General features: G+C 46.9%; 1 protein-coding gene across 4 annotated transcripts in view; it reads left to right on the forward strand.

The window, feature by feature from the left end:
- The window catches only part of plekhg7 (pleckstrin homology domain containing, family G (with RhoGef domain) member 7), a 190,263-nt gene extending 176,253 nt beyond the window's left edge, over positions 1–14,010 (forward strand). For all 4 annotated transcript variants that reach the window (XM_072471859.1, XM_072471861.1, XM_072471860.1 and 1 more), the window contains 5 exons: positions 5,521–5,614; positions 5,706–5,785; positions 8,825–8,978; positions 10,708–10,805; positions 13,740–14,010. In XM_072471859.1, the coding sequence (XP_072327960.1) occupies positions 5,521–5,614; positions 5,706–5,785; positions 8,825–8,978; positions 10,708–10,805; positions 13,740–13,850 (537 nt within the window). In that variant the 3' untranslated portion in view covers positions 13,851–14,010. The remainder of the gene's footprint in view (positions 1–5,520; positions 5,615–5,705; positions 5,786–8,824; positions 8,979–10,707; positions 10,806–13,739) is intronic.
- The last annotated feature ends 664 nt before the right edge of the window (positions 14,011–14,674 follow it).

Below are 14,674 nucleotides of genomic sequence, written 5' to 3' on the forward strand. Positions count from 1 at the left end.
GTATCTGTTCTGGGAGGGGGTCTTCTGACAGGGGTCTCTCTTCTGGGAGGTGGGGCTTCTGACGGGAGTCTCTGTTCTGGGTGGGGGGGCTTCTGACAGGGGTCTCTCTTATGGGAGGGGGGCTTCTGACAGGGGTCTCTCTTCTGGGAGGGGGTCTTCTGACAGGGGTCTCTCTTCTGGGAGGTGGGGCTTCTGACAGGAGTCTCTGTTCTGGGAGGGGGGCTTCTGACGGGTCTCTCTTCTGAGAGGTGAGGTTCTGACAGGAGTCTCTGTTCTGGGAGGGGGGCTTCTGACAGGGGTCTCTCTTCTGGGAGGTGGGGCTTCTGACAGGGAGGGAGGGAGGGCTTCTGACAGGGGGCTCTCTTCTTGGGGTGTTCCTGACAGAGGTCTCTCTTCTGGGGGGGATTTCCTGACAGGGATCTCTCTTCTGGTCAGCCTCCTGACAGGGATCTCTTTATTTAGGAGGACTCTGTTGGGATCTCTTTATTTAAGGTGTCTCTGTGGGGGGGTTCATTTTACTTAGGGGGTCTCTGGTGAGGGGGCGGTAGGGGCGGGACTGGTGGGCAGGTCTTGCATTGTGGGGGGGGGGGTGTGCAGGGCGGCCCTCCCATGGACTTTGGGGGCAACTCCTTTAAAGAGTTACCCCCTTGGCCCACTGCACAGGGCCATGTTTGTCAGGACCAGCAGTACTTCTCGCCCATATGACTCTCGGTCCAGAGGACAGGAGAATCATGAGGGCCCGGAGAATATGTGCCCAGCCCGTTAAATGGTTGCAAATGGGTCTTATTCTCCTGGCTGGCGTGGGGCACGAACTTCGGCCCTGACACCCAGCAGGGGGTGGGGGGGGGGGGGGGGGCACCGGGATCGGATTGGAGACTTTCGCCCTGACACTGGATTCTCCGCCTCATCGGGAACTCTGCTATTGGCGGCGCAAGGCGGGGAATTTAGCACGTTGTATTTTTGATGAATAAACTGGTGGAAAATGTGTTCAACTCAGTGGAGGTTGGAAAATCAGTTCTCCTTATTGTTGTTCCCCATTGAGAAAGTTCATTGATGATGTTTAAGGCAAGAATCCCTTTTTATATTTATGTTTTGCTGCAGACAGTGATGGGTTCTGTAAAAGAAAATGCTAAATATTAAACTGGATCTTAACATGCTGTAGCACAATCAATTACTCACGAGACGAGAAGAGATGAAGTCAATCGAAGGCTTTATTAAGTAGACTTGTTCCCCAGCAGCTCAGTTACAGAATGCGGCTGCTGGGAGAATCCGGGTTCTTATACTCCGCCTTACTGGGTGGAGTCAGCAGGCGGAAGATCCAATCAGGACCCAGTGTCTGTCTACCAATAGCCTCTCGGCATCACAGGGTACCGTACTACCCCTAATACGTACCACCACATTCACCCCTTGTTAAAAAAGAACCCGGCGGGGTGGTGGGTTGCATGGTGGTAGGGGTTTACAAAGCTGGTACTGGAATTCCCTTAACACAGTGGCTATGCATTGATTTCACAGTAACTTCATTGAAGCCTACTTGTGACAATAAGCGATTTTCATTTCATTCATTTTCATTTCATATCAACGGTTAACTATTGACACTGCCGCTTTTACTGGGCTATTGAATTATTTACAGATTTTGCTTTGTCACGCGGATTCAACGAGTCGAGTGGGTGCCCTGGTTGTCCTTGTCAATCGTCTCAGCCCCGGTGGTGGTGCAGGTGCTGGCTCGGGCACTGTCGTCTCTGGGAGCGTCGCGCTGTTTGTTCCTGTTTCACTACTCCTGGGCAGGCATGGGAGGAGGACCGATCCACCCGGGAAGGAAGCGGCCGTGGGGTGCGCCGGCGGGAGGGATGGGGTGATGAGTGTTGGGGGTGTATGGGGAGTTCCGGCGGGCGGCAGGTCCCACAGGGAGAGCGTGTCCTGTCGGCCGTCGGGGTATGCCACGTAGGCATATTGAGGGTTCGCATGGAGAAGATGAACCCTCTCGACCAACGGGTCCCGCACATGCACGGAGCAAGATGGGTCCTGGGGCTGCCAGCCAGGTCGGAAGTGATGTTCCGGAGGAGGACTTCCTAGGGAAGACAAGGAGGCGCTCGTAAGGCGTTTGATTAGTTGTGGTACACAGCAGCGACCGGATGGAGTGGAGGGCATCCGGGAGAACTTCCTGCCAACGGGAAACTGGGAGGCTTCTGGACCGTAGGGCCAGTAGGACGGTCTTCCAGACCGTACCGTTCTCCCTCTCTACCTGACCGTTCCCCCAGGGGTTGTAAATGGTCGTCCTGCTCGAGGCAATGCCCTTGCTGAGCAGGAATTGACGCAGTTCGTCGCTCATGAAGGAGGACCCCCTATCGCTATGGATGTATGCGGGGAAACCGAACAGTGTAAAGATGGTGCAGAGGGCTTTAATGACCGTGGCCGCTGTCATGTCGGGGCAGGGGATGGTGAAAGGGAAACGGGAGTATTCGTCCACCACGTTTAGGAAGTACGTGTTGTGGTCGGTGGAGGGGAGGGGGCCTTTGAAATCCAGAAAGAGGCGATCCATAGTCTTTTAAGTCTACTTAATAAATTGTAGCACAATCAATTACTCACGAGACGAGAAGAGATGAAGTCAATCGAACGCTTTATTATGCAGACTTGTTCCCCAGCAGTTCAGTTACAGAATGCGGCTGCTGGGAGAACCCGGGTTCTCATACTCCGCCTTACTGGGTGGAACCAGCAAGCGGCAGATCCAATCAGGACCCAGTGTCTGTCTACCAATAGCCTCTCGGCATCACAGGGTACCGCACTACCCCTAATACCTACCACCACACATGCATGCAAATTTCCATTGTGAAAATCAAAAGATTCACTTACAGCAAGAATAAACCTCTCTGGAGGGTTATCGCAGATTCTTCATCTCCACTCCCTTCCAGCTGGACTGTACACATCCGGGAATATTTTTAAAGGGGTGTCGCACCACATTGAATAATCAGCTACTATCAGCTCTGTCCTGACAGAGATTCACATAAACAAAGTGATTGAATAGATGTAATCAGCCCAATTTCTACAAATAAAACATGTGTTAGCCCAGTAGATGGAGTGAATACGCTATGCATACATTGACTTTTCTATGCCTCACTGTGTCTTCAGCTGCCCGGATGCGATGCTTTGGAATTCTATCCTTAAATTCCTTCACTTCCCCTTTCAGGCCCTCCTTAAAGCCCATCTCTTTCATCAAGCCTTTGGTCATGCTGTCCAATATCTGCATTGATTGTACCTTTGTGAAGCACTTTGAAATTAAATGAAAATCGTTTACTGTCACAAGTAGGCTTCAATGAAGTTACTGTGAAAAGCCCCTAGTCACCACATTCCGGCGCCTGTTCGGGGAGGCTGGTACGGGAATTGAACCGTGCTGCTAGGCCTGCCTTGGTCTGCTTTCAAAGCCAGCGATTTAGCCCTGTGCTAAGCACTTTGGGTCCTTTTGCTACACTCAAGACACTATCCAAATGTTCTCAGTCCTGATTTGTTTCCTGATCCTTGTTTGAATTATCAGTACCTGCAGTGAGTGGACAAATCCCCCAGGGTTCCTGGAATCATGTAAAGCCTCTGCATGGTGAGCATAGAATCATAGAATTCCTACAGTGCAGAAGGAGGCCATTCAGCCCATCGAGTCTGCACTGGACTTCCAAATGAACACCCTACTTAAGCCCCCATCCTATCCCTGTAAACCCAGTAACCCCACATAACCTTTTAGACACTATGGGTGATTGAGCATGGCCAATCCACCTAACCTGCACATCTTTGGATTGTGGGAGGAAACCGGAGCACCCGGAGGAAATCCACACAGACATGAGTGAATGGGCAGCATGGTAGCAGTGGGTAGCACCGTTGCTTCACAGCTCCAGGGTCCCAGGTTCAATTCCCAGCTTGGGTCACTGTCTGTGCAGAGTTTGCACGTTCTTCCTGTGTCTGCGTGGGTTTCCTCCGGGTGCTCCAGTTTCCTCTTACAAGTCCCAAAAGACGTGCTGTTAGGTGAGCTGGACATTCTGAATTCTCCCTCCGTGTACCCGAACAGGCGCCTGAATGTGGCGACTAGAGGATTTTCACAGTAACTTCATTGCAGTGTTAATATAAGCCTACTTGTGACAATAAAGATTATTATTATTAGAAAGTGCGAACTCCACACAGTCACCCAAGGCCGGAATTGAATCCAGGTCCCTGGCGCTGTGAGGCAGCAGTGCTAACCACTGTGCCGAAGGGTAAATCAGTCTGATTACCCAGTGCACAGATAGCTTGTTGACGTTCACTGCCTGTATTCACACATGCAGAAAGTTAGCAGAATGTGACTTGTTCCAGCATGGATATGGGATTTCGTCCAGTAACACTGCACCAGTGTTACTATCTGATCCCATTATCCTGTTCGCTTCCCACAATGCGCTTTAGTACTCCTCTTTAGCTGTCTAATATTTTTTTTAAAAATCCTTTCGATACTGCTTCAACAACTGTTAAGAACAGGAAATTCTGAAGAAAGGCAATTTCCCCAAACCTCTCCTTTCATTCTTGCTATAATTATCTTCAGTTTTGACCTCAAGATTATGTCTCTTTGCCCAATGGGAACAACCCATCCATGTTAACCTCGTAACCCTCCAGAGTCAATGGAGACACCCTCCAGGAAGTCCAGACTAGTTGACAAAGTGAAAGAAAGCTAGAACAGTAACTGAAAAGGTAGGTTGGGAGATATTTGCAGACACCTGGTTTGACCCAAGTCATAAGGACGGCTTGGTGGCACAGTGATTAGCACTGCTGCCTCACAACATGAGGGACCCAGGTTCAATTCCTTGGGTGACTGTCTCTGGACTTTACACTTTCTCCCCGTGTGTGCGTGGGTTTCCTCCGGGTGCTGCAGTTTCTTCCCACAGTCCAAAGATGTGCAGGTTTGGTGGATTGGCCATGATAAATTGCCCCTTAGTGTCCAGGGATATTTGGGATAAGTGTGGTTACAGGTTGCAGGGATAAGCTGCTCCTTCATAGGGTCGGTGCAGATTAAATGGGCCGAATGGCCACTTTCTGCACTGTAGGGATCCTCTGACTCTATGATAACAAATGGGAATGATGGATTGCCGTTTCCTCGGGGAAAGTGAAGTCAACGGAAATTCTTCCATTCATAAAATGGCGAGGGTGTAAACGTGCTGCCAATTATCTATCAGCCGTTTTTACACAGTCAACATCCACTGCCATCATGTTGAAAATATAGATCAGCTGATCCCTCGAACAGGAAGGGTTGAAGCCGAGCTTCCTATCTGCTCTTACACCACCCCATTGAGACATACAAGCAAAATGGTAGATGCTTTGTTCCTCACAAGAGTTTAAGATGAGCTTGTTACAATGAGAATGAAGAGAATGGCAAGTAGGTGATTGCATTATTCCACCCCCCACACCCACCTCCTCCACCAGTTCTAATCGTAGTGTCCTCAGGGGTAAAGTCTTTCTCTTTTATAGAAGGCCCAAGTATGGTCTGATTTAGTGATTTTCTATCCCCACCAGAGTCTTCGACATCTGCTGAAAGATAACATGGCAGAAGGACTCCTCTCACCAGTTAACAGACAGCTTTTAAACGAAGGACGATTAAGTCTCGCAGGTACGTGTTATTCATTCCAGATTGGAAATGTAATTACAGCCACGTCAAATTCTTGCAACTAAAATGTTTTATTGTTGTTCTTTCCTCACAGGGGCCACAAAATTCCTGGATGTCTATCTGTTCCTTTTTGACGATTTACTTTTAATCACAAAGATTAAAAGCGCTAAAAAGGTAAGCAGTTGTTTGACTTTGAAAGAAAACTTCCGCAGCTAAATATCAAGTTCCCAAAATCATTAAACTGCCTATGATGTGACTCCAAAATTATTACCTACTCCTCACTCTGAGGTACAGCATTGACCACTGATCCATTCATAACAATATCAAATCAGTTGATAAAAGAACCGAGGTCCCTTTAGTCATACAGTAATGGCCTTGTTGGTTAATCATTTGCAATCAGTTTCCATCAATTAATCTATAACAGACCCAGACAGGAGATGTGAAAACCCCCAGTGATTAAATTATTTGTGAACCATAGATCAACGATACATTGTCAACTGTTCTTCCCAAGAAACTACCCTCACCCCATGTCATGCCTCAAATTTCCCACATATGTGTAAAGAATTACTCAGTCCAGATGTAGTGAATCATTTTGCAACCTTGGAGCAAGTCTTACAAGTGGAAATAATGAGAAAAATGACAAACAAATGCACTACACACCACAAATATACAAATAATTACAAGTCATTGAAACCCCCATAGCTAAGGGGTCAAGAATGAGGAACAACAGACAGAAAAATAAAACAATTTAGAACAGCGGTCAAGTCAAGTTTCTGCTTAGGTTTTGCTTAACGCATGTTGAATTGGGATGCTGCGCTGAAAGATTGGATCACTGTGTGCTCAGCAGAGTTAGGATCCCAGTTGGTGTTATAACTGGACGGGAAGACCCCAGAATGGAACCCTGGCTCAAAAGATCATAACCGTTACATGTCTTTATAAAACATGGAAGAACAGAGGTTCAGGACCGCTCATTAGTTTTAACAACAAAAACATGAAGAAATGGATTATGATATAATATCCCTTTTCTCCCCTCTTAATTTAACAATTACACACAGGTTTTAGGATTAACATGGATTACAAAGCACATCTTAAGCTACAATGGTCTCATTAATACAAAAGGTCCCTTTTAAACACACAAGACAACTGTCGGCGAATTGCTATAGTTTTGAAAACTGCTGTCCCACTTTAAATCTGGTTACTGCAATTGTCTCTTTAACTCAGAACTGCTTCCTCGTCCAACCATGCCTTGGACACTTCTCTTCATTTCTCTAGTTTCATTAACTAGCTGCTCTTCAGATCTCTGCACTTGTTTTCTTAACCATTGCTTCATGGTATGGCTTTTCTTCTAGCAAAGCTGAGAGAGATGTACCCTCCTAGCATTTTAAGCCACCTGCTTCTAGCAGAACTGAGAGATGTTTTCTTTCTCATTACCTATCTTCAACTGAAATCAAATTAGTTAACTAAAAATTATACGCTTCTCTACCTTACAAGGCCCAAGTTGCTAAGCAGCACCCACATGCATATGTTTTTTATTTATTCTTTATGCCGTAGCCCTCTCTAAACACATTAGAAACACAGTTGGAACTTAACTAACCCCCACACATACAAACACCTTTATTATCCAAGAATCGAACTATAGCTTTTACCCTTCCAGGCACAGAAATATTAAATTAAACCAACATAAAACCTTATTTCAAATGTTTACAAATATAAATCCCTTAAAACTACCATTGTTGAAAGCTAATGTAAAGACACCATATGATATGAATATACAGTATATAATAGATAGTTATATAATATATACTGTATGTTTATATATGTGGTCATTTGGTAGTACAGAACTTGAGTATTGCTGAAAGGAGCCTATCTGAGGTTATCCTGCAAGGGCAAGATATCTCAAAAATCTCAGCGCAGATTTCATGCTGCTACTATGCAGTAGCAACATGAGCGGTATTCGCTACAAACAAGCCAAAAAGACGTTCCACCTATCACACAGGTAAGTAATGTGGTGTATGAATTTCAATACCAGTGTGATGCCAGGTATGTAGGCTGAAAGTCCCAAAGACTGACGGATCGTATCAAACAGCATGCCCCTTTCTACTGCCCGCTACAGACAATGTATAGATCATACCCAACCAGCCCCGGCTTACAAAACTCAAAACACAGTGTCCAACATTAGATGCGATTCCGTGATTGGACGCCATTTACTAAATAATCCTCACTGTGCTAAAAGCTATGCTGACAACCAAGTTAAGATTGTCAGTTGGGCTCGCAGTGTGGCACTTTCACGTATCCTGGAAACAACACATATTGATACACAGTGTACTGATCTTGTGGACAGAATGTACTTATTCAAGTTGCTTTAGAATTTCCCAGAATAATTTCGAAGTTAGACTACTGAATCTGCTCGCAGCAGTGCAACCCAGTAAAAAGTGCCTTTTCTCTGATTCTTTCAACTTAAATCTCTGTCCTCCAGTTTCCCCCAGTTAATGTTAATAAATAATTTCTAACTTTAACTACAAGTGTTCTTGTGATAAATCAGGCCATCCAACAAGAACATTACATGGCACCAGGAGTGGGGTAAACTATATACAGGACAACAGATGAATAACAGCAAAATCATCCACATGCAAGCTCTCTCCAGCTTCCCCCAGACAGCGGGGCTGGTTTAGCTCACTGGGCTAAATCGCTGGCTTTTAAAGCAGACCAAGGCAGGCCAGCAGCACGGTTCAATTCCCGTACCAGCCTCCCCGAACAGGCGCCGGAATGTGGCGACTAGGGGCTTTTCACAGTAACTTCATTGAAGCCTACTCGTGACAATAAGCAATTTTCATTTTCATTTTTTCATTTTCATTTAATTTCATTTCATTTCATTTAATTTCATTTTCATTTTCAGTGTCTGGTCAGCTGACTTTAATTTCACTTATATACTAGTGGAACACCTAGTGGTCAGTCAGTGAATTACAACACAATCATGATATCACTACAGTGGGTAAGCTGCCGATTTCAGTGCCCGCCTGCCCTCCTATTATGGGGATGAGTTCTGGACTGCGCACAATGGTGGTGGGATGGGCACCCATCCCATTTTATCAGCCCCTTCATGCATGAAACACTGCCACTAGGGGGCAGGTGGGAGTGACCCTAGGAGTGGAGATAAAATGGGTTCTGCATTCTCATTGCGGCTGCTCAGATGGGAACTTTGTACACCTGCAGAAACCAGCAGCCTTGGATGCCAGCCTTCGAAGTCCTTCACCGAATCCTGAATTACATGGATTGGGAAGAGATGGAACTGTGTGTTCTGTACTCGATCAACCGATTCCCCTGGACAGATTAGTACTGAAGAACATTGATCCATTCCATTCAGCAGGTATTTTGCTATTTTAATCTCAATATGGGCAAAAGCTATTTACAATGTTGCTTCGGTGCAACCAGTGTAAGGCAATAATTAGGAATCCAGATGTAGCTAATTGCATTTCTGGTTAGTTGAAAAATGAATAATAGTCACCGTCATTGGGCACATGATCATCTTAAGCTTTTTGTTTGACTGTTGACAAACCATTAAAATGATGAGAGGAAGACCAATGAGTAACTTCCTCCCTTGTTTACTGAATGATGGGAGGTGTATGTTCAGTAAATATTACATGAGAAGTACATTTACCTATTATCGTGTGTGAATGTGTGATGGGTTTCCTATGAAAATTACTGCATGTGATTCTGTAGGACTAGCCACTTGTGAATGCCCGGTCTTAGCGACAATCAGTGGAATTGTTTGACTCCGATATAATTGATAGAGGGCGGCACGGTGGCGCAGTGGTTAGCACTGCTGCCTCACGGCACCAGGTTCCCAGGTTCAATGCCGGCCCCGGGTCACTGTCCGTACGGAGTTTGCACATTATCCCTGTGTCTGCATGGGTCTCACCCCCACAACCCAAAAAGATGTGCAGGGTAGGTGGATTGGCCACGCTAAGTTGCCCCTTAATTGTCAAAAACGAATTGTGTACTCTAAATGTATTTTTAAAAAGATGTAATTGATAGACTAAACCATGGTGGTTTCTTTAAAAGAAGAAAAGCAGCAATAAAGTCAATATTTTCCTGCTAACGTTGAACACCCTCCCAATCTCAGAGGGAAGGAGAGAAGGATTTACAACCAGATACCTACCTAGACTCGGAGCAGCCGGCAGTTATAAACTTACGTGATAACGTGTCAATTTAGAGCTTTTCTTCCAAGAGAACAGGGAGGGGGTCTAAAGGATCAATTAGATGAACACATCTTCACCCCAACTCCATCCCAGGGTATTCATGAGCAATGCCACGGGATGACAGCATAGATTCAATCATAGAATCCCTACAATGCAGAAGGCCAGAATCTGCACCGACCCTCCAAAAGAGCATCCTAACCTAGGCCTACATCACCCTCCCTGCCCTCGCGAGATTCGTGCTTCACCTGAAAATCCAGGCCTGCGCCAGGTGCCTAATGGAATGCCATGCTCTGGTGCCTCAGCAGCGGCATATGCCTGCGTGGGCAAGCAAATTGTATAGTAAATGCCATTGACATATCATTAACGGGCCCGACCCGGCAATTTCTGGGCCACCTGCTTCGCCGCCACCAGGAGGAATTACCGACGGCGTGATTCACTTGAGGTATTTAAAATCGCTATGGCTGCTGAGAGAGGAGATACGAAAAGTGTTCAACGTCGTTATAGTGAGCTGTCAGTTGTGCCGCTGGCCGGAGGGGGGGGGGGCTTCTGCCAGGATCGGGGGGAGTAGTGGGGGGTGGCCAATAGGTGGGCCGTGGGGTCAGGGTGGACGGGCACAGACACCATTGCCGCAGCCGGCAAGGCAGCCTTGCGGCTTTGCATGCCGCTGACTGCCCACTGTGAACTTAGTGCCACGGGTTGTATGGGAGCAGCGCCGCTTTTGGGGCTGTAGAACTCATGCAATTCAGTCCCGGAATCAGCATTTAGTCTCTCAAACGTAGGATCCTCCTCCTTGTCTGGCCAGAGGTGGTCACAGATCCAATGTAATTTGGTCCATTGCATTGTTTTGTGCCATTGAATAAATTCAGTTGATGGTTGATGCACCTCCTTCTGTTGCAGGTTGTGGACTACAAAATGCTTTCTTAATAATTCATCAAAACAGATATCAGCAATGTATAGGAATCTTCACACTTCAAGCACCTTCAGAAGCTGTTAAGGTAAATCCACAAATGAACAAGACATGAACACTGACTTATATTGGGGTGGATTGGGGTTAGGGGGGCAGGACCAGGGTGAGGATGCGGTGGGGGGGGGGGTCTTCCAAGGGGAGGTCAGTATGGGTGTGTGCAGAGTGTTAAAAGCCTTAAAAATGATGTTGGGTTGAAATGAACCTGCCCAATTCTGGGTTTTACCTGGACGGTTCGCAGGTGAGCAGGGAAGCCCCTTGAAGCTGTCAGGTAAGCTATTGTCATTATCTGCTGCTTTTTTCACCCATTCTGGCTTTAATAGACAGTGCACCTTTTTCTCAAACTGTGCGGAACTCGCTAGGGTGACCGAGGCCAGTGCACAGTAGGGAGCGCATCTTCAGTGAAACTAACAGACTGGGAAGACTTTGATCACTGAAACTGAAAAGCTGCAGCCATGGCCAGGTGAGAGGCTGCTGCTCACAGTGCTCCTTCTCAGAGTGTTCGTCAGGTGTTCGCTGGCTCTGCACTCACCTTCAGCAACATTTCCCCGCTGTCAACTGTAACCATGGCATAGGGGTGGCTTACGCTGCAGTACCTTACACATCTAATGAGGAACACAAGGAATAGCAACACCAACGTCAAAAGCACCAATGGCAACAGTAGCAACACCTCTTTCGTCATCTACCACTCCACAGGACAGAGGAGATGGACACACAGATCTAGGTGGAAGCAGTCAGAGCCCCCACCACAGGGTCTACAGGTACAGGATCAACTCCCTGACCTGTCTGACATGTGTGCTAGCACCAGTGGATCAGCGTGGTCAGGCTTTGAGGATGTGGGTTCAAACCCCACCACGGCAGCTGGTAGAATTTAAATTCAATTAATAAAATCTGGAAATGAAAGCTAGCCTCAGTGATGGCGACCATGAAACCATCATCGATTGTCATAAAAACCCATCTGGTTCACTAATGTCCTTTCGGGAAGGAAATCTGCCGTCCTTACCCGGTTGGGTCTGCATGTGACTCCAGATTCACAGAAATGTGGTTGACTCTTAACTTGGGGCTGGTTTAACAGTGGGCGAAACAGCTGGCTTGTAATGCAGAACAATGCCAGCAGCGCGGGTTCAATTCCTGTACCGGCCTCCCTGAACAGGTGCCGGAATGTGGCGACTAGGGGCTTTTCACAGTAACTTCATTGAAGCCTACTTGTGACAATAAGCGATTATTATTATTATTATTATTAAATGGCCATGTAAACCACTCAGTTCAAGGGCAATTAGGGATGGGCAACAAATGCTGGCCCAGCCAGTGACCCCCACATCCCATGAACGCATATTAAGAAAAAGGAACGGTGAGGTTCCAAACAGTGTGGTTCAGCCAGATACAGGGACAAAGAATGGAGTCTGTTGGCTTCAGTCTCCTTGATCTATAATTGGAGGACATTGCGGCTTACCTGCGACTGGATGTCACAAAATAGTCCAAAAACACGAGAGGCATTGCAGGTTGAGTGAGGTGGTAGTGGGGTAGATCTGGGTCTCACCAACGTACAAACGGAACTGAGGTGTAGCATCAATAAATTGAAGTCTGAAGGAAGGTTGCAATATGATTGTGGGCATGGAGTTGGGCATGAAGAGAATTCCTGATGTGAGTTGTATTGACCAGTGGAGTGCCAAACCAAAGGGCTCCCCCTTTCTGAAGGGGACCATCAGCTGTAAACTGGGTGGGATTCCTGGCCCTTTTTTTCATTAAAAGGAGCACCATCATCTTCTTAGTGTCTGTCCTCCTGTCCCCTGCCCTAAATACATTTTTAAAAAATTAAACATGAAAAGGTATGACAATTAAAAGATACAAAGTTAATCACAGTTGGTAGTCAACTCGGGGTCCTAGGGACTGCACAGTGGCACAGTGGTTAGCACTGCTGCATCACGGCGCTGAGGACCAGGATTCGATCCCGGACCCGGGTCACTGGGTGGAGTTTGCACATTCTCCCCGTGTCTGCTTAAGTCTCACCCCCAAAAACCAAGGAAGCGCAGGGTGGGTGGATTGGTCACGCTAAATTGCCCCTTAATTGCAAAAAAAAAATTGGATACTTTCAATTTGAAAGACAACTCGGGGTGCTAACAAAAAGATGATTTAATCTCAGTTCAAGACTCTCTCCAAATCTTGTCCATTGTGTTCTCCTCACAACACTCAGACAAACAGAGCAAAATGGGATTTATTCAGTTTTGTGGAAGAACATGGGCGGGATTCACCATTCTCCGATACCGATTTCATAATCGGCGATCGGGCAGAGAATCCCTTTTGACGCGGAAAACGGGGGCGGCGCCTGTTTGACGCAGGTTCTGTATGCTCTGCCCTCTCCAAAATGGCATCATCGCGTTATGCGCTGCACGCCATTGGGACAGCCTTAGCGCATCACCTGAAGGCCCTCCCCCGATGCTCTGCCCCCCCTTAGGCCGAGTCCCAACCGTGCAGTTGACGTGGGGTCTCAGCGGGCGGGAACCCGGTGTGGCGGCTGTGGACTGTGTCAAGCCCCGCCACAGTTAGGCGGGAGCCGTGCTGCTGGCCGGGTTGGGGGGGGGGGGGGATTCCGAGAGGGCTGGGGGGACTGGTGGGGGGTGGCCAAGGGAACACTACCTGGCAGGTCGGCTCTGTGCACGGCCGGCCCCATGCTTTACAGTGCGACTGCTGCAGGCCGTCGCCGTGCGCAGGTGCAGCCATGGACCCATCCATTCTCCGGCCGTTTATATTGTGGGAGCCAGGGGTTTAACCCGGTGCGGCTGCTGGCCCCTCACCAGTCGCAGGATCGTTGAAGGGGCGGAACCGATTTTTTTTGACGTAAAATGCCACAGATCCTCCGCACTTAGCCTGAAAAACGGTGAATCCAACCCCATGGCTTTATAATGTTTCACAGAATGAATTAGTAATGTGAGTGAAAACGGTAAAAATGAATCCTTCCTTTCAGAAAACGTGGCTATCACACATCAAGACTGCAGCGACTGCCTACAGGAACGTTATAGAACCACCACAACCTTCGCTGAGGAGATTACCGGTGAATGAATCATCTGAAATTTAACTTCCCCAGACATCTGTTAAACTCGCAAAAACTCTGTTCTCAGTCTAATTAGGCCAACCAGAAACTCAACTCATTGTTGGGCTAGCGCACTTTGAAGAAATCTACCTCCTGTATTCAATTTAAAAATCATTCTGGTTTCTAATAAAAGTATTGTAACAAAGCAGCGTGTATTTGTTTAATATTCGGCGCGAGTATTGAGTAAATGGGTATTTCTCAGGCTGGAGGATGATAACAGACAGTGGAGTTCCTAATGGGTCAGTGCTGGGCCATTGTTTGTTTTGATATATATATAAATTACTTGAATATTGGGATGGAGTAAAACTTAAAAATTTGCTGAAGAAAGTGAAAATGAAAGTGTGGCAAAGAGTAAGGATGATAATTGACTAAACATGAGAACTAGGAGGAGTAGGCAATTCAGCCCCTCCAGCCCGCTCCACCATTCAATGCAATCATAGCTGATCTCCTCTCAGCCTCAACTCCAGTTTCCCGCCCGTTCTCCATAACCCTTCAACTCATTACTAATTCAAAATCTGTCCATAACATGTCCATCTCCTCCTTAAATTTATTCACTGCCCCAGCATCCACTGCACTCTGGGATAGTGAATTCCACATATTCACGACCCTTTAGAAGTAATTTCTCTTCACGTGTTTTAAATCTGCTACTCCTTATCCTAAAACTATGACCTCTTGTTATACATTGTTCACAAGAGGAAGCATCCACTCCACATCTACTTTGTCAATACCTTTTATCGTCTTCTCTACCTCAAATAGACCTCCTTTCATTCTTCTAAAGTTGAGCTGTTCAATTTCTGTCCTGCAACAAG

Source organism: Scyliorhinus torazame, chromosome 13, assembly GCF_047496885.1.
Source record: "Scyliorhinus torazame isolate Kashiwa2021f chromosome 13, sScyTor2.1, whole genome shotgun sequence".
In the NCBI taxonomy this organism is placed as follows: domain Eukaryota; kingdom Metazoa; phylum Chordata; class Chondrichthyes; order Carcharhiniformes; family Scyliorhinidae; genus Scyliorhinus; species Scyliorhinus torazame.